The sequence below is a fragment of the Pholcus phalangioides genome, unplaced genomic scaffold, assembly GCF_987345545.1.
Source record: "Pholcus phalangioides strain wild (caught in Gottingen) unplaced genomic scaffold, Ppha-v1.0 ptg000027l_1, whole genome shotgun sequence".
Classification (NCBI taxonomy): domain Eukaryota; kingdom Metazoa; phylum Arthropoda; class Arachnida; order Araneae; family Pholcidae; genus Pholcus; species Pholcus phalangioides.
The window spans coordinates 8,951,803-8,973,115 of NW_028301617.1; the positions used below are offsets into that span (position 1 = coordinate 8,951,803).

The 21,313-nt window shown below is 44.1% G+C and overlaps 2 protein-coding genes across 2 annotated transcripts in view; both read left to right on the plus strand.

Annotated features, from left to right (window-relative positions):
- LOC149068360 (cuticle protein 10.9-like) overlaps positions 1-21,313 on the plus strand; it is a 230,312-nt gene that overhangs the window by 132,857 nt on the left and 76,142 nt on the right. The window lies entirely within an intron of this gene.
- Positions 316-19,325, plus strand: LOC149068364 (uncharacterized). Its single transcript, XM_089251711.1, has 3 exons — positions 316-415; positions 16,389-16,547; positions 17,338-19,325. The coding sequence occupies exons 1-3, from the start codon at positions 410-412 to the stop codon at positions 19,078-19,080; spliced, it is 1,908 nt and encodes a 635-aa protein (XP_089107837.1). The 5' UTR covers positions 316-409; the 3' UTR covers positions 19,081-19,325.

The following is a 21,313-nucleotide window of genomic DNA, read 5'->3' on the forward strand; positions in this document are numbered from 1 at the left end:
GAGCCAAGGGCAATGCAATATAATGCATTTGCGTGTGTGTGTTGGCTGCTGCTGCTGCTGGTGTTTCAGGGTCAAATCGGTGTGTGTGTGTAATGGGTTAAAATAAAAATGGGAAGAAAAGGCGAAAGTCACTTATAACGGAGATGGTTTAAAGCTAGTTTTTTTTTTCGCACTTTCGATATAACGCCCAAAAAACCAAAGGAAAAACAATAACAACAAGCATTATAATGCCTGTTTGGTAATTTTTTTTTATATTCTTGTTCCATAGAGAGTTGACGATTTTTTTTCGCAGGTATCCACCCATTCATGTATAAAAGACAATAGACGTCTTCACTAACGAGGTATTAAGTCTCAGCGAGAGAAAGTTTGTTTCGGATAACGTTAGCAATTTTGTCTCCGGAGAACGAAGATGAAGGTAAGGAGTTTGTATTTTCTGGTTATTTTTTTTTGTTATAGTGGAAATTCCAGCACTGCATTTACATTATACTTTATATAGATGGTACCTCTTTAGAATATTGCTGTGTGGTCTATCCCGGTGGACAATATACAGTCGAATCCCGTTTTGACGAATACCGTAATAGCGAAAATCTCTTTTAAGCGAACACTTTTTCTAATCCTCCAGATAAGTTTACATAAGAAAAATGCAAATATGTAGAATTCCTTTATAACGAAATTTCGCTGTAACGAAGTGATTTCTCCGGTATCCTGGAGTTCGTTATAACGAGATTCGACTGTATTATATATTTTTTTCAGGGGTTTTAAACGTGGGGGGGGGGGGAACTTGAAACATTATGTAGACCCTGCACGCTAAAACGGAATACTGTTCATTTCAAAACAAAATTTAACATTCGACTTTGAAAATTTTTTGAATAATTACTAACCAATGCGATTGCATGGTATAAAATTTTGAAATTCAAATCCTAAATTTTAAAATTTCCTAAATTTAAAATTTAATTTTCACTTAAAATCGATAAAATTTCAACCTTTTGCTTCATTTCATGAACCGAACAATTTATAACAGCATAGGCTAGGGCAGTGGTTCTAAACCGGGGGCCATATGACCCCCCTCGTGGTACCGGAATACTTCATGGGGGCCACGGAAGAAAATGGAGAAAGGAGCCATGGCAGGGGGGTTTGGAGGGCTGCAGAGGGCTGAGAAGAAAAATTAGGTGTTAAGAAATAAAGCTTTCAAAACTTAGTGACTACACTTACAGAATCCAACAAAACCGCCGATAAAAACAGGACCGTCTTAGGGCATGGACCTATCCGGGCCTCACCGCCTGCATTTTGCAGCAGGTTCGCTGGGATGCGGTTTTTCGCAGGCCTCCGGCTAGATTTTTCACAGACCCCCCCCCCCTCCTCTATATTAAATTTATAGTGTGATAAACAAAAAGTGATGAAAACCAGGTCCCGGGCTGCAGCTCTGTCAGTCCCACTCCTGTGAGGGGTCATGCCCGAGGCGGGGGGGGGGCACATGTCCATAAGTGACCCCACCCCTCGTGATACAAAATATCACGAGGGCCTGCGCCGCTGTGGTGGTCGAGTGGTTATAGTGACGGTGGGTATAGCCCCACAGTGGTGGTCGGCTGAAGTTGGTTTTCTGTGGTTCCCAACTTCAAGGCGCAAATGCCAGCCGATCTCCCCGTTAAAAAGTCTCGCCACAGAGAGCAACAGTCCTACAACGATAAATCATTCAATCATAACACTTCACTCATAGTTCGAAAAAACTGGTGGCAGATGGCAGCACTACACATAACAAGCATTACAGAGAAACAAAAAAAAACTTCACGTCAGGTTTCACTACACGTACACGCACATTCCCGCATGTACCGATTCGTTGGGGGTTCCGCGGGGAGGGTGGGCGGGGTGCATGTGTGGTGTAGCAGTATTAGGTAGGGCTCGGGGATCCATGATGTTCTTAAAGTCAGCCACCTCGTTCGGCAATGTGCCTGTTGTGGCGTTGTATTTGTATAGTACAATAAATTTTCAAAATAAGTAGGAAATACATTAATGTAGGCTGTTTATTTCCAGCCAAGTATGGGACTACCAGAGCATCACTATGCCTAAATTGAGATGCACCATGATGTTGAGACGGCCCTGAATAGAACTCGGACCAGCGGGGAGCTCAATAAATTCTAGGCCAGTGGCCTGGAGGCCAATCTTATTTGCAAAATTTTCGTTCAGTATAAATTCACTGAAAAAAATCAATTGAATACGTATAAAGGATCTTGCTTCTAGATGATGGTCGAAGACTCTGGGTAAGACACGGGAGCCACAAGAAAAAAAAAAAATGGTTCAAAGGGGGCCACGGGCAAAAAAATAAGGTTAAGAAACACTGGGCTGGGGCATACAATCACGAACATGTGTAAAAAAAATTTGAAATAAATCAATACTTAAATAGCAATTTTTAATGATAATTCTATTGCGATATAGTTTTTCCACAATGTTAAAAGGTATGAGACATTCCTTAACATTTATATATTTTAAGGTAAACGGTTACAGTGAAAGTTCATTTTTGTTTTTTATTATAAGAAAATCGATTCAGTATTTCACCGCTGCAAAGATATAGAGGATTAGATGCAGGGGGCCCCCAAAAAATTTGAGACCCCCCCCCCCCCCTCCGGACTGTAGGGGCTCTTTGAACCTGTCTCAAATAGCAATATTGTAATTTTTAATGTATAATATTTTTTAATAAGAAAAATGTTGCAGTTTCGGAAAATAAACGCCCGACTGTAATTTGAAAACACTGACTATATTATCAATTATCAATCCAATATTTGAACAAGGCATCTCCGTACCCAAATCAGCCCTTAGGAATGTCTGTGACAGGTTTGCCTCACGATAGATAAGATATTTTCCCAAACGAACTCGAGGCGACCACCGATAGACAGCACCTTCACTTCCAACCCATCTCACTAATGGCAGTAAATTGCAATATAGCGATATGGCCAGAGTTGGTGTTTGGTGAAGTAGTAGTAGTAGGGTTGCCTCACGGGCACCCCCCCTTTCCTTCCCATCACTTTGGCGGCCCACTCACTTTAGGAAAAGAAGAATTTTGCGATGATTGTTTCATTTGTGTGATTACGAAGACGGATATTTGTGCTTCAATCATGAAAGGTTCCGGATAATACCCGTGTATAACGATGGTGTCTATAACGATAAACATGCCTGCAACGACGTTTCCTTTGGTCCCGGTGCAATTCCTATTTAATAGGAACTAGCGCAAAGGGGCCGTTCAAGTATTACGTCAGTAAATTTTTGAATCCCCCCCCCCTTGTCAGCAACATTTCGTCATCAGCTCTACCCCCCCCCCCTCTGAATCCGAACGCATATTGGTTTGGATAAAAGACGTACGCAGGTGGGGGAGGGGGCACGTGCCCTCCATGCCCCCCCCCCCCGACGATCAAAACTTCTTTCCTTAAATGCAAAAAAAAAAAAATTTTTAAATTGAAATTTCGAAAGAAAATGCCTTTATATGCTAACTATAATCAATTTCTGTTAATTTCAATGCTATTTGAAGAACTCAAAATTTATCTTTAATAAGTTCATTGATTGCGACCCACCCTCTAAGGGGCCGTTCAAGTATTACGCCATCATCGATGGGGGGGGGGGGAAGAGATTTCCGATTTGCTGACTTTTGATGACAAGGGACGAAATTTTGCTGACGGGGGGGGGGGGGCGTCAGCGTTTTGCTTATTTTTGCTGACAAGTGGGGGTAGGGGGGTCAATCAAAAATGGCAAAAAATTTGCTAACGTAATACTTGAACGGTCCCTAAGCTATAAAATGATAAATCGCACAAAGGCCCTTGACCCGCATACCAAATATGGCCCTGGGGGGTTATCTGATGCGGCATGCCCTCCTCAAACCCAATTTTGTAAAAATGGACTAAGTGGCACATTTACAGATTGCTTAAGTGCCCCGTGGTACAATTCCAGAACACTTAAGCGGCCCGTGGCACATTTTCAGATCACTCTTAAATGACCCGGGACACAGTTCCAGAACACTTAAGCGATCCGTGACACATTTAGAGATCCCTTGAGCGACATGTAGCATAGTTTTAGAGCACTTAAGCGGCCCCCAGTGCGGTTCTACATAACTCAAGTTACCAGGATCCGCGGCGTATAATTACGGATCACTTGAGTGATGCGTAGCACAGTTCCAGAGCACTTAAATCAGCAAAAAATTAGATGACTAAAGTGGCTCTGGGTGGTTGATGACGCAAGAATTATCTAAACCCCCACACCCCCATCATCAAAAGTCAGCAAATCTGGGAACCCCCCCCCCCTCCCCACCATCGGTGCTGACGTAATACTTGAATGACCTCAAAACGTTCATAGCGCAGTCAGTTACTTTGTATACATGATTAAGAAAAAAATCATTAGCAAATGTAACTTTCAAGCGATCACAGCTCCACCCAGGGATGTCTTAAGCACGGGTAAGGGATGCGGTGCACCCGTGAGGCACGCTTTAAGGGGCGGCAGCCTCGGCTTTCGTTCAGATAATCCGTCACGCTGGTTATTCTTAGGCTGACCATATTTCATCGAACGAAATACGGGAAATTGTGATACGGGGAAATACGGGACATCGCCATTTATCGCCAAAAATGACGCCAAAAGTAAACATAGTTGCCAAATATTGGAGAAATTACGTAAAAACCAAAATGGTGGGAAATAAAGCATTACTGCAAATTGTAGTGGATTTAAATGAATTTTTGCCGCTGTGGTGGTCGAGTGGTCATAGTGACGGACTCGCGTCGCGAGGTCCCGGGTTCGAACCCCACCGTCACCACAGTGGTGGTCGGCTGAAGTTGGTTTTCTGTGGCTCCCAACTTCAACGCGCGAGCCGATCTCTCCTTCAAAAAGTCTCGCCACAGAGAGCACCAGACCTACAAACAGTACAAATGTAATTCATTCATAACACATCACTCACTTCACTTCTATAGTATAGATGGCAGCACTGAAAAGTCAAACACAACACTACATACGCGTTCAGACCGTTAGGTACATACACAGTCACACTTCCGGCACAACTCACTAGGTAGTAAATTGCCCATGGCGATAGACCTGGTTAAAAAGAAAGGATTTAAATGAATTCCAACGTTCACCAAAGCAAATGTGAGAGATTAATATTCTTATTTATAATTGCAATTATCATAATATAATTTATGAGTGGGAAAATAATTTCGTTCTTTGACTTCAATAAAGAATAAAAACTGAATTAAACTCTTCGTTTAAAAAACGGGAAAAACCGGGACGCTTTCGCTAAAAAGTCGGGACGGCGGTGAAAAATACAGAAAATACCGGGACTGCCCGGGAAATACGGGACGCATGGTCACCCTGGTTATTCTCCTAAATCTGATCGATAGTGCTGCCATCTGTTGATGATTTCTAACACCGTCAATTCAATTCTATCGATTTCTTAAACTATCCCGACTGATTTTGTACGTTGGAAAATTTAGTTAAAGAACTATCATTTCTGTTTTTCAATGAAATTGATTGACCTTTTTTTCAATTGTACAATGGTTTGGTTCTTATTGGACCGCATTCAAATACAGACCCGGTGAGGCAGAAAGTAAAAAAATAACAATAATAACTGCAATTATTATCGTACAAGTGTGCCGTCTTAACGCATGCTTCGGGCATGACCCGGGGCGCCTGAAGAGAGCATAGGGCTTCACAAAAAGTACAACTAGTTGAAATTCCCGAGGAATTAGAATTAGTCTGGTAGGGCCTCAGGAAAATAACTTGGCCCGGAGAAAAGGAGGGGGGGGGGCGTTATTATCAGTGCCGTCTTAACGCATGGGTCCACGGCCCGGGGGGGGGGGCCTCAGGAAATAGAAAAGTAGTTGAATTTTTCGCGAATTTACCAGGTAGGGCCTCAGAGTAATCACTTCGCCCTGGGGCCCATGATGCTCTTTAAGATGGCCCTGGCCATGGTGTTCTCAAGACGGCGTAATGGAGGACTTTTATTTTTTTTGGAAAACACTGTATGATCGGAACATGGGGCCAATGAATGGGAGCGTGACTTTTAGCGTTGATAAGTGCATGGTCGCTCATTTGTGGTTCGAACGACCCACGTTTCATTTATAAGTTGAATGGTGTCACTATCCCGGATGCAACTAGGGCCACCGATTTGGGAATTGACGAGCGGCTTAGGTTTTCCGAACATTGTTCAGCGGGGGTTAAAAACAAAATCGAATAGAATGCTCAGTTTCTTTTTCAAAAGGATCGCTTCGCATTCTCCTAAAGGCATCCTTACGCCTTTCCGATTCTTAGTTCGTCCTGGGCTGGAGTATGCTGCAAGTTTATGAAGATCATACCTACTGGGGGCGGGGGGGCGGGTGCAGGGGGAGCTTCCTTACCAACAGAGGCAACCAACAATAGATGGCGCTTTCATTTCCGATCCAACTGGATCGCTAGTAAATTGCTGTATGAAGATATGGCCGGAGCTGATGAGCGGTAAATTAGTAGTAGTAGTAGCACCAATTGGTAATGGAGGATAATTCTAGGATGTGGTGTCGGAGGGAGTTTTTCCCCTCTAATAGGGTTGTTAATAAATGGAATAGCTTACCTTCTGGTGTCGTGAATTCCAACACAATTGACGCGCTTAGAAAGAAATATGATAAGCATATTAGGATAAATCGAGAAGCTATTCATATACAGACGAATCCCGTTTTAACGAATACCGTTATAGCGAAAAATCTCGTTTTAACGTACACTTTTCTAATCCTCCAGATAAGTTTACATAGGGACATTTCTAAATAACCTGGATTTCCTTTATAACGAATTTTCGTTATAACGAAGTGATTTCTTCGGTCTTTTGGAGTTCGTTATAACGGGATTGGCTGTGCATAGATAAGAAACAACCATTATTTGTTTAATGGGCAGTGTATTGTTTTCCCTCAGAATTACTAGCATTTTGTGTGTTAATTGCTAATTTTTGGGTTGCAGTATTGCAGTCTATTTGATATCCATGCTATTTATAGGCACCGTTTTTTTTTAAGCCCTATCGTTAGGCATTTCAGCCTGTTGTGGCCTTTGTATTTGTATCAAGTGATTGCACCTCGTTTAAGCATAAATTTCATTAAAATATAGCCAGCGTTACCTACGGCTCCTGGAAACCCAGGCTGGCCTAGCCCGCCATCATATCATTCGTTGATCACCACGGTCATTTTCTGAACACTAGGACCAATTAGACCAGGACCCTAAAATTTATTGTCGAACCGTTCGACGCTCTGCCCTTTTTTAATACGTTCACCGAGGGGGGTTGGTGCGCTAATCCCTCGGCGTGGGATTTCTTGGGATAACAATCTTCCATCCGTCATCTTTACCCAAAGTGTGATGTCGGTATTGGCACTACAACTAGTCGCTGTTCCCCCTCCCCTCCTCCAGACCAACCATGGACCCCGCTCTGTCCCCCTAGGGGATATAAGCTGGTTCGTCTCAGGAGACGTGGGCCATGGTGGAAAATCCGACATCCAAGACTGGCAAACCCCCCGCAGCAGGCCGGACAGCCCAAGCCAACCAACAGCAGGACTCCTTCCACAATTCCCCCATTCACCGTACAAAAAAATGACATTAAATAAAAAGATATGGGGGGGGGGGACATGGGCAGGTGCACAGACGCACATCGCCTGCAGGCGGCCACGAATGGGGCCCACGAAAAACAGTTATACAAGTTATTATGAGTATATATATATAAGCATATAGACAGTGTGTCAGAGGGAATCTGGGAACATCAATGTCCACGTTGGATAATAATACATACAAAAATACAAATACAGTTCCGTCCAGAACACATTTCTAATAACATGTACAACCTATATACCATGCTAATTTGCTAATACATACTCAAACTTCATATTACGAATATCACAAGACAAATGTTACAGATGCGTATTATCCAAAACATTCGAAAACATGATACAGCACAAATTCAAAATAACATGGGCTTATAAAATATAAACTATGCGACATATATCAGGACTTTTAGAATAATTGAATATTTTTGACTTTGTCATGGCAAAGGAAATCAAAGGACAGTCGAACGTCAATGTCCATGACTTACATCAGTCAAGTCCATTCCTCATCTGAGCTCTCTTCGGAGTCAACCTTCATCCCGCTCGGCTCCTGCCTCTGGTGTGGAGGAATGATTTCATCGTGATGTTGCTCAATGAATCGAATTAACTTGGTTATCTGAAGGCAATGCGACTTTTTCTTAAGCGACTGTTGTTTCCATAGTACTCTATTATTAGACGAAAACTTGCCAAAGTGCAGCATATCCGTGACCTTATATTCCGTTGCATAGTGTACCACCGTCTCCTCACCTCCACATTTGCTGATGGCAGCGCTTCTTTTACCAAATCTATGGAGGTACGCAGGGAAGGGCCCATGCTATGTAAAGAAATGAACCATCTCCCTGCTCCATCCAAGACTAACAAAGAAAACTCTTGGGACTATCTCATGGATTTTCCTCCCTGATCTGATATTAGAGTCCCAAAGATGCTGCCATTTATTCGGCAGGTATTCTTTCAGAATCTTCTTGGCCCATGACCTGGAGAATGAAAGCGAATCATCAATAGTAGTTAACTCAGTCGCCTCTTTAGCATGGAGATCCGCCATTTCATTGCCCCAACTCTGTGCATGGGCTTTAACCCAAGACAAAAGAATTCTGGAGTTACTGATGCACTTTTCTCTAATCTCTCGGGCCATCTGGTGAGGGGACAGAGGATCCGAGACAGCATGCAATGACGACAGAGTGTCTGTGTATATACCTGCCACCTCTTTGTGTTCATTAGCATATTTGACGGCCTCAAATATCGCTAACAGCTCCGCTTGAAAGATACTGTTGTTAACAGCGATCTTCCTAGACCATCTTGCCATAACTTCTCGTTCCTTGACCACCACGTATGCTGCCGCTGTTCCATGCTCGGCTTTTGAGCCATCGGTGTACACGTCTACACTCTTACGACCAGATGTTCCTTTGTTCTCTGTGAGTGTTATCTGACTATCTATAGACCATGAAGGATGATGTGACCAGCCTGCAATTTTCCGCTGGAAGTTATTCGGATGTAATACAGTCCCATCATACAGCTCAACTGGTGCACGTAATCTAGTCAGCAGTGTCAGCTTTGCCTCCATCTCTACCCATAAGCCTAGAGGAGGTACACCCAGGTTGACCTGCAATGCATTATTTGGAGCCGTTGAGTACGCTCTTGAGACAAACTTGAGGAATCCACGTTGCAATGAATCTAGCTTAGCCTTAAGGCTAGCTGTCAGTCTTTCTCCCCACAACGATGCCGCATTACCCGCTGTACCACAGTTATATACAAATTTCTTCTCATATGATTATTGATGCCCCAAGATCTTCCTGCTACACACACATCATTCTACTCAATAGGCCGTTGGTTTTGGTCGTGAGTTCTTTGACATGGGCCTTCCAATCCAATTTTTCGTCGATATAGACCCCCAAAATTTTGAATATTTTCACTCTTTTGATAAATACATCTCCAAGTCTGATCGTTGTGCGATGAAACCCACAAGAATTTTGTTTCCTCCAAGGATATACGTAATTGATGTTAATGTAGCCATTCATCAATCCTTGTCAGAATAGCAGACGCCATCGTCCCGACTTTTATAACGACTGTACCTGACACCATGATTGTAACATCGTCCGCGTATGCCATTACTTTAACGTTCCTCGGCCATCTTGATTTTAGCAGTGGATAATAACACAGTTCCAATATAGCGGGCCCGAACAGGATCCCTGTGGGCATCCTCTGGATAATATCTTTCGAACGTAACCTCCAGGGATTTGTATCCTTACTGCTCTGTCCCTCATTATATCTTCTGCTATCCTTCTTAACTGGTTCTTAGCCGCATCTGAACGAACGGGTACTGGATGGAATTAAATGCGATTTTGATGTCTATTGGCACAATCGCAATATTAAATTGAAGAGCCAAAAAAAACTGGTGCAGGCATGCGTATGCAAATAAAGAGATATGGAACCAATCAGAGTACGGCGCTGCGGTCGGCAACGCCTATATAACACAACAAGTATCTAGCATAGTAGTTAGATCGGTTACTGCTGCTACAATGGCAGGTTATCGAGATTTAAGTGAGTTTGAACGTGGTATTATAGTCGGCGCACGAGAGATGAGAACGACATAGCATCTCCGAGGTAGCGATGAAATTTGGATTTTCACGTACGACCATTTCACGAGTGTACCGTGAAATTCGGGAATCCGGTAAACAATTAAACCTACGACATCGCTGCGGCCGGAAAAAGATCATGCAAGAACGGGACGACTGACGAGAATCATTAAACGTGACAGACGTGCAACCCTTATGCAAATTGCTGCAGATTTCAATGCTGGGCCATCAAAGTGTCAGCGTGCGAACCATTCAACGAAACATCATCGATATGGGCTTTCGGAGCCGACGGCCCACTCCTGTACCATTGATGACTGCACGACACAAAGCTTTACGCCTCGCCTGGGCCCGACAACACAGACATTGGACTGTTGAGGACTGGAAACACGTTGCCTGGTCTGACGAGTCTCGGTTCCAATTGCTTCGAGCTTGATGAACGTGTACGGGTATGGAGACAACCTCATGAATCCATGGACCCTACATGTCAACAGGGGACTGTTCAAGCTGGTGGAGGCTCTGCGATGGTATGGGGCGTGTGCAGTTGGCGTGATATGGGACCACTGATACGTCTAGATACGACTCTGACAGGTGACAGGTACGTAAGCATCCTGTCTGATCACCTGCACCCATTCATGTCCATTGTGCATTCCGACGGACTTGGACAATTTCAGCAGGACAATGCGACACCCCCACACGTCCAGAATTGCTACAAAGTGGCTCCAGGAACACTCTTCTGACTTTAGACACTTCCGCTGGCCACCTAAATCCCCAGACATGAACATTTTTGAACATATCTGGGATGCCTAGCAACGTGCTGTTCAGAAGAGATCTCCACCCCCTCTTACTCCTACGGATTTATGGACAGCCCTGCAGGATTCATAGTGGCAATTGCCTCCAGCACTACTTCAGACATTAGTCGAGTCCATGCCACGTCGTGTTGCGGCACTTTTGCGGGCTCGCGGGGGCCCTACACGATATTAGGCAGGTGGACCAGTTTTTTTGGCTCTTCAGTGTATATCCCTTCCTAGTGGCCGTCCTAGTGGAGTGACCTGCTTTAAACCCACGCTGGGCCTCGCTCCAGAAACCGCTGATCTCCGTATGAAACTGGACCCTTTGCACCACTATCTTTTCCAACGTCTTCCGTACGGTTGATAGCAGGTTGATCGGTCGGTACGATTCGATACACTTGGGATCCTTGTCCTTCTTCAAAAAGATTAGGAGATTACCTTCCTTAAAATGTGAGGGAAATGATCCCAGTTCCCCCCCCCCCCACCTTACTTTTTAATAACAATTAGACGTCGCTTTGTACAAAAAAACTGTTTTTCTTCATCACTGAAATGGAAGACGATAGGTCTGGCCGGTATTCGAATTCTCTAAGACTGCGCTCATAGTGGAGCGAAGAGGTACGAACTCTCTCTCTACAACGATTGCGACCAGGAAGGGGAAAAAATGCGTAGAGGTGGAGGAAGAGATGTCCGCACATAATAGAAGAGGAGGATAGAGAGAGAGAAAATGGCGGGAGAGGGGTTCTGAAATGTTAAGGGTGTGATGATGATGATACTTCCGCATATAAGGGAAAGAAAAAGTAGAAACGGACCAATCAGCTGATCAAGGTTGAAAACAAACCTGTTTGTTCGACTCCCGCAAATCGTTGAGTAGCCTCTTTCTCTTCTTTCGAGTATGTACGGCGTAGAGCAAAACAATATTATTTTTTTTTTTTAGCTCTAGTCTCTATTGCGCGCTGTAGGAACCTGCTTCTAGGAAAACCTGGCTTAAGTGCTGCTATGTATGTGCAAAATTATGATAATATCTTACCCGAGCACCCGATATAAATTGCACTGCTTTCTGATAACCTGTTGCCTAAAGATTCACTCTGCCTGTATATATAAGTGTAATTACCCGTAATAGATTCGAAGGTTATACTGCTTTTAATGACTAAGCGTGCCCCCTATGAAACTATGCAATGACACCCCCCCCCCCTCTCAACTATGCAAATCATCAATAACTTCCCATTTTAATATAATAGGAATTCCTCTTCTCTTCGTTTAGAGCACAGTTTCCCAACCTTTTTTTTCCCATCGCCCCCTTCTTCAGAAATTTTTTTTCTCCCATCGCCCCCCAACGCAATCTAACCCATAGGATCCTATGTTGTACCCGTAGCTTCTACCGCCCACCTGGAACGTTCCATCGCCTCCGGGGGGGGGGGGGGCGTTAACACCCACGCCACGTTAGGAATCACTGGTTCAGAGACTAAACACATAATTGAAATGCAAATGCATAAAATGTGTGATGGCCTTCAAAGAAGGTGTACAGCGGCCTCGATTGTTTCTCAAAGAAAACCACCCAAGACAGGGCTCTCAGCGTGGAGGTCACACGTGCATGCCTCACTCTTGCCCTCTTAATAGGCGTGTGATGATTACACGGAATATATACGGAGGACCTAATTAGGGAAACGTAATCGTTAACCGCTGCTCTGAAAGGGAGTGATAAATGTATTTTTTTTACTGCGTAAAATATGCAAATTACCTTTAAAATAATAATATGGGGGGGGGGGGAGGAGAAGGAATAATGTATTTTTCGCTTTATATCGTTCCAGCATTGTCTTTGGTGGGTAATTTGTCAGCTCAAATATTCGTCAGGTTTTTTAAGGCAGTTCTTCTAGAAGTTCTCGTGCTGCAGTGATAACATTCGTGGGGGGCTTCCAGAATGGTCATTTGGGGGGGGGGCGTATTGGCGTAAGGAGCCATTCGATCATCACGCAAGCAACCATGGGGAGTGGGGAGGGGGGGAAGGACTTTTGATGAGAAGGTGGAGGGAGGGGTTCCCAGTGATGATTACGTAAGTAACGATGTATGAAAATATAAAAATGGGAAATAGTCTATGAATTCCGAAAAAGAAGTGTTATCTAAATTGGAAAGTCCTTATGATTTTGGTACATGAAATCAAGTCGAGGGAGGCCCCAGAATAATAGCATATGGCGGGGGGGGGGGCATGATGTTGTTAAGTTTCACAGACGTGAATTATAGAAAGACTAGCTATATAATACCCGGCGTTGCCCGGGTTTTCTTTAATGAGGCTTTTTGGATCACGTGATATCTCCCTCTTTCTTTGAGGGACATACAAGCCGTGTCTAAGGTAACCAATATGAGGACTACCTGCGCGACTCATGAAAGAATTAAATCTAGATTTAAAGAAACGTAAAAATGAATGAATTAAAAGACAATAAGGAGACATTGATTTCAACTTCTTATATCGTGGAAATGAATGTTATTGCATGGATATTATCCAACTCCAAAGTAGGTCTGGCTAATTACTTCATATTTAATTTTGTAAGCTTCGTATTTCCAAGCGAACTCAATATTTAAAAAATCGAGAATTCAATTCAATTTTTAAAATTACTGATGCGGTGGAAAACCCCACTAAATTTACGCATTTCTACAGTAAAATCGGCAATTTTAACACTGATTTCTATGGGGGGTCATCCTTTGCCTTGCCCTCAAAGTGATGCTGATAATGGTGTCTATTCAGAAAGCTCTCATTACTGGGAGGATTGAAAAACTATCAAACCATTATAAAGGCATATGCACGTCTGAAACGCATTGCTAGGGAACCACGGTAACCAAAGTAAACGTTCCGAAAGTGATTGTTGAGGCCCAAAAACAATTGCTGCCCGACAGTTTTTTTGCCCATTTGGGGAATTTGCTCTGCTCTGATGAAATTGTAAAGTAGCCTATCGTTCAAGTCAGGTTCCATTTGGTATACATGCAAAATTTGGCGACGATCGGTCTAAAATTGTGGATCTGTATAGAGAACATACACACACACAGAGACAAACAGGCAGAAAATCAATTTTATATATATAGCGATGAAAGTTACATGGCTTGAGATGGAAACTTTAAGTGGGCGAATTTGTTTTCAAGTATTTGTTTGGGGGCGGGGACACACTGGTGAATCGAAGGTTTAAGGGAGGGCAGTGGGAATGCTCCACAGATGTTTTAAATCTACTAGCTTTCAAGAAGCGTTTTAAATTATAAGGAATTGATTAAAATATAATATGTAAAAGTATTATTATTTTTTCAATATACAGGATGCCCCGTAGGTACTAATGCGGTGACGTCCATTTCATAAACCAACCGTCGTTAGAGGCGATTCAGCCCCAGGGATTCTAAGCACCCTCTGTTCTTATGTCTTGCTGGTCGCTGCCGTAACCAGGGCACTCAGACTGCTGGGGAATGAGGGCCTTAATTTACAGACAGAGTTCATATTTCCTTTTAGAGGGGGTTTTTTGGACGTAATACTCCACGCTTGTCAGTGCGGGTTGGAGGAAGCCGCGTCCGTTCACCACGTGTTAAACATGTCTGCATAACGCTGTGGTGGTCGAGTGGTTATAGTGACGGACTCGCGATGCGAGGATCCGGGTTCGAACCCCACAGTGGTGGTCGGCTGAAGTTGGTTTTCTGTGGTTCGCAACTTCAAGGCGCAAATGCGAGCCGATCTCCCCGTTAAAAAGTCTCGCCACAGAGAGCAACAGTCCTACAACAATAAATCATTCAATCATAACACTTCACTCGTAGTTAGAAAAAAACTGGCGGCAGATGGCAGCACAAGCATTACACAGAAACAAACTTTACGTCAGGTTGCACTACACGTTGGGGGTTCCGCGGGGGGGGGGGTGCATGTGTGTGGTTTATCAGTAGTAGGTAGGGCCTCCAAAAAATGGCTCGGGGATCCATGATGTTCTTAAGTCAGCCACCTCGTTGGGCAATTTTCCTGTTGTGGCATTGTATTTGTATTGTACTTACAGGCTGCACCACGAGAGGGTGCGGATTGCACTTTAAGCCTCTACTTCTAGTCGATTCCTTCAATTCCTCATAATGAAGCAATTGAAGGGTCTTCCCCTAGTTAACAAGTAAGGACTATTCAACAGCCCGAAAATACAGTGTGTATCAAAATAAAATTTAAAAAAAATCTAAATTTCCACACGGTCCTCGTCCTTCAACTTGCAATTAGGAAGTGGTTGCCCGTCTCTCCCGAAGCCAACAAAAAAAAATCCACGTTTCTAACTGCAATATTCGCTAAGATATTCGAATTCAAAAATCGCAGAAAAGTTATGAAAGAACTGCAAAAATCTAACTAACGGACACAACGCTCCTCTACGCTGTCCTTTCCCAACTTTCCTCCGATTTTGAATTTGGATATCTCAGCGAAAACATAGCAGTTTAAATCGTAGGATGTCTTTTGTTAAGCCCTTGAGAGACATGGGCAACAACTTTCTAATTGGAAGTTGGAGGACAAGAGGACCGTATAAAAATTTAGATTTTTTTTTTATTTGGCGACGCACTGTATTTTCACTCTTAAAACTGGCGCAAGATCATTTTCAAACACATTTTGCGCATTTTTTTTTTTTTTAAATTGAAACCATACCTCTACGACAAACGGTCGATGAGATAAAGGCGGCATTAGCATTTACAGGACACCCTGTATATTTGATTGCTTTTTACAAAAATATTCTACTTTTTTAATGTTTTTGGGGGAGGGGAGAAACGGCCCCTATGCCCCTAAGTGCTTCCCTAAGGGTCACTGAAATCTCTTCTAGATATGGACCATACAAGTCTAGGAGGTTTTGGCCTAGTTTACTTAAGTTTGCTCACAAGGAAAAGGGGAGGGGGTTCAGTGATTTGCTTACTTTTGCTGACGGGGGGGGGGGTCAAAACTATCCAAAATCCTGCTTACGTAATACTAGAACGCCACCATCTCCCCCCAAGGTGCATAATGTAATTTTCCACAATGATTTTCGAGAGTAAGTACAGTCAAATCCCGGTTGTAACGTCACATCGTCTGTAACGCATCAATTCGCAATCCCTTAGAGAATGATGTTAATATAACTTACATATAACGTCGACGAGAAAATGCAACGATCATCACGCATATAGCCACGTTCAACATTTAGGTATCTAGCATTTTACCAGATAAAATTTAGGTATCTAGCAAATCAAACTATTTCCAACATTTAGGTACCTAGCAAATCAAATTATTTCCAACATTTAGGTACCTAGCAAATCAAATTATTTCCAACATTTAGGTATCTAGCTCAGACCTGATTCAAAATTTTATTTCCCGTACTTACAGTCAAAAATCGGCGGTATTGCTGATTATTTGTAACACTTTTGTCGTAACGTTGGCCGTCAACATTTGTAGATTTGACATCAACATTGTGCTTCGTTTCTATTTCCAGGTTATTTTTGTGTTGCTCGCCGTGTGCAGCTCCTACTCCTACGCACGAGAACCGAGTACGTCGCCATCCCCGATGAATGCGACGACAGAATCGTCGGTCGAGAAAGAAGATGCCATCGACAAAAAGCCAAATTTGCCTGTGAGGATGATGCCACTCACGGTAAGCCTTTTTCTTGAATTATATAAATATTTTTTTCTTTGAAATTAACTTAACTAAAATATTACAGACCATGTCGTTCACAATTAAGTGGTACCGTTCAATCGATCTTTGGCCATGGGCGTACCCAGCGAGGGGCAGAGGGGGGCATCTGCTCCCCCACAGAAGAGAAATTAAAGTGTAATAATTGGCCCACAGCACAGACATATCAATTTAGTACCGTGAGTTGCCCCCCCCCCCTCTGATTCAGATCTTGGGTACGCTCTTGTCTTTGGCATTTAAGTATCCCACCCAGAGCCTCACTTAGACATAAACGGGTTTATGGGAGGAGATCGAGGAGTGTCTAAAGCAGACAGTAGGAGGTTCGACGACTAGAGACAAAAATGCTTGGTTGGTTAGAGAACGTACTGCATCGAAAAAATTTTTGGCCCAGGGCTGGACTATTGCCCGACGTGACCGGGTAATGCAAAAATTTTGATCGGGCATGAATTTTTTTTTTTAATCAGGTCCCGACAATAACACATATAAAAGATTGATTCGGGCATGTTAATTTTTGGATACTTATCCAGCCCGGTGATGCCAAAAACTTAAAAAAAAAAATTGGGGCCCGTGGGAAATGCTTCACTTCCCCAAGTACTAATCAGGTCCATGTCCGACCTGTTCATCCACAAACTCAGTACAAATCACAGTGCATGATGGAACCGTTTCCTTCGTGCTATAACCAAAAATTTACTCATACTGTATACTTTGAACACAACATCTGTCAACACCATCCATTTTTTACTCCCATTAGGAGCATCAGAATCCGCGATCAGCTATCCAGTCCGATTATTCATCGGGGTCCAGCCCTAGAAACTCAAGGACAGGATATCAGGCGAACCCGAATCCACAGGCATCGGCTACAGAACAAGGACAAAGGAACCCGGGTCGTTCTGGACGACAAATGCCGTCGGGACGTCCAGGAGAAGACAATCAAAGACAAGGGCAACCAGGACAGGAGTCTCGTCATTCTACGAATCCTTATCCTTCCTTTGGGTACAGGGCCGTCTGGCAAGACGACCGCAGCTCGGTTCGGGCACAGAGGGAAGACGAAATTCAGGTTCCACCGACGAATGGAAGAAGGGACTGGAACCCAAGATCCCAGTACGCAAGACAGCCTCCGGTTGACGATGGTGCAGGTGATTTAGACGCGAATCAATACGGTAATGAACAGCCAAGATCTTCTATGCCAGCCACCGAGACCAGGAGGCAGCAGGGAGCTGGACGGGAAGCCCGTTTCGAGAACGATCCGGTGGCCCGAGCATCGCCGTCTGAAGACAACCGACAGCCACGCACTTCCCAAGATTCAGCAGTGAACCAACCAGGTCACCTCCGAAGCGCGAACCGCGACCAGATGTTCCTGCAGCCAAGGGAAGACTTCCAGTTCCCAGATAGCGACCGTCGCTTTCCATTAGGTCAAGGACCTAGACCCGGACACGATGGAACCTGGACGAGCTACAGAAACTACGGAGTTGGAAGCCGAGACGACGGAGGCGTTCTGTACAGCGGCCAGGATGAGACCCACCAGCACAGACCCTACTCTTTCAACTACCTCTCCGAATCCGACGACGGTGTGCACGGGCATCAGCAGATAGCCGACGGATCTGGCAAGGTAATTGGCTCATACACGCTCTCTCTGGGTGACGGCCGAAAACGCGTCGTGGAATACATCGCCGACGAAAACGGGTTCAGGGCTAGCATCGACAGCAACGAGCAAGGCATGAGCTTCAACGAAAACCCTGCTGATATAGTGTACTACAACGTACCGGGTACCACGGAACGTCGTCCCAGTTTGCCCATCGATCAAGGTACCCGAGACCACCGGGCACCTGTTGCAGTACGTCCAGTCGCACCCACCACCAACTCCCGTAGATACCCGTCGTACGGTTCCCAAACATCACGCCAGGGTGGTGCTGCTGCTCCTACAGGAACCCAAGTAGGCCACGATTCCAGAGTACTTCCATCAACAAACTTCCCGAATGAGATTCCAGGATTTGCAATGTACGACGCACCTTCCATGTTCCCTTCAAGGCGCAGGTTACCCGAACCTCAGGATTCCGATGATGAGGATGATGCCCCGGTGCACGGTAGGTCCCGAGACAACACACAAGATTATCCAATCGGCTCGAATACCCAAGACATCTCAAGACAGCCGTCCCAGCCAGCTTCTTACGACGAGACACCAAATACCAGAATGAGGCAGCCTTACCCAATCGGCGTGAATAGCCAAGACCTGTCAAGGCAGCCATCCCAACCTGCTTCTTACGACGAGACACCGAATACCAGAATGAGGCAGCAGCAGCAACCAGGCCGTCCCCAGGCCAGATCTGACTCGCGTGATCGCAGTCAATTCGGGGCGGATAGGGATCCAGAACCCCAGGGTATCCCGACATCAGGACAGGATTCTCCTGCAGAAAATAGCTTCCTGGCCAGTGGTGGTTCCATGTACAACCCTAACGGCAATGGGAATCGTTTTTGGTTCCGAAGGAGCGCGTGAGTAGCGATAACTCCTTTGTGGGGGGGGGGGGGCGTCTCCCGAAAAAAAAAGGTTACCTATTTATTATATTTTTTGGGGCATTGCTGGGACTATCTCTCGCTTAGGTGTAGCGCCATTTGTACACGAAATGCACAGACACTGAAACGTATCTCCGCATTGTGACACTCTCTGTAGATGACTATTTCTGTAACTTGTGCATGGAAATTGAAGAATTGAACGGGTAAATAAAATGCATTTTTGAAATATTTCACTTCTCTGTGTGTGTACTTTTTTCCTTTTAGTCTCAAAAATGTACAGTATGATTAGGGTGACCATATTTCATGAAAAGAATTTCAAAAAATTAATAAATATAAACGGGTAAATTAGAATGAAAATACGGGATTTTGAAGACTCAAGCCTTATACGCATTTCTACGAATGCAAATGCAAATACAGAGGCCACAACAAGCAAAATGCCCAACGAGATATGGCTGGCTAATAAAATATGCCCCATTGGAAAGTGTGGATGCCAAATCTATCAAAAATAAAGCAACCTAATAAGAGCAATAAAAAAAACCAATGTATTGTGATAAAATGCAAGGTGATACCCAAATTCATGGGACAAATTTTAAGAATTGTCGCAGAACGTGTAGCGTATTCGAATCGCAACCCACAGTAGAGGACGTTTCATCGATATGAGCGGACCGTGTGACCGTCTCGTTTGGGAGGCAAAACGCAAGTCCAGTCCAGTTCCCCCCCCCATCGCGCAGGCGCGCTTTTTTCCCTATTATGCGGACAGCGGCATCCACTAGTGGACGCTGTCGCCATATACGCTCCTCATGCTGCCACCTAGGTGACGCAAAATTTACCACAAGACATTACACCGCTTGCCATTGTTTGGCGCAACATAACCCTGACAATCCTCACTTCAAAAACTTCAATTCGAAAGTGCTTATGCATCAATAACAACCAATCTTTTTTTAAAAAAACCAAAGTTTGGTTTTAATTCGTGAGTGGACCATCATGGTCATACTGCGCCAAACGATCCGCCGCCAGGCGTGGATCCGGAGAAATGTGCTGTGAGGAGATTTATGCAGAGTTGCGCACTCTGTAAAAGCACCCTCTACTGCCTTTGCTATTGCGAGTCGACCACACATTTTGCGACCGAAAATGCTTGTTTTAGAGCCTCATATCACCTGTTAAAATTTGTCCCACGAATTTATAATTACACCTCACGCTGTATAATAAAACGTCTATCAGAAGTCATGGTCGTCTTGTCTGGATAGATTTTCCACATTCATCCCAATATGTTTATCGTATTTCTTTCTAAACATGTAAACGTAAATTGAGTTGGAATTCACGACTCCCGGGGGTGAGCTATTCCATTCATTCACAACCCCGTTAGAGGAAGAATCCCCAGCAACACTACAAACCTGTAATTGTCCCTTAAGCGCCGTTCACGTGGGAAATATAATTTTCACCAATGACTACTCCCCATTTCCTTCCTTACGAAGAAAAAAAAGTCGTCAAAGGGGTGGTAGAATTCTCAATGTTACCGCAATATTTGGACATGTGAACGGGGGCTTTAGTAAACGAAACTGGTGTCTCTTGGTCGAAGCAGTTGATTGAGGATGTATAAATGGTCTATTCCGTTGAAACTTTTATACACTTCGATCATATTATATGCATTCCTCCAATGTAAAAACACCCAAGAAATCAAGTAATAGCTTAAGCCTTGTGTGCCCATAAGATCACTCGTCTCGTCTCTGCATACTCCCTGAACCAAGTATATGTCACTCTGAGAGTATGGGTCTCCAAAGCCTTAGGGGCCATTCAAGTATTACGTAAGCAGATTTTCAGCCATTTTTGACCCCCCCCCCTTGTCAGCAAAACACTGACACCCCTCCCACATCAGCAAAATTTCGTCAGTAGAATATTTCATATCTCCAAAAAGGGGTGGTTGATGACGTAAGCAACCTTCAAACCCCACCCCTCACTCTTGTCATCATAAGTCAGCAAATCCGAAACATCCCCCCTCGATGCTGACATAATACTTGAATGACCCCTTACGGCATATTCCTATGCAGGATGAACAAGGCTGAGGAAAAGCGGAACAATGACTTTAGGAAAACGCAGAGAGACGTTTTTGGGAATGAAACCGAGCATTCTGTACGCTTTTTTTTACCACCGCTGAACAGTGTTCAGAAAACCTAAGCCGCTCGTCAGTGATAATTCCCATATTGGTGGCCCTAGTG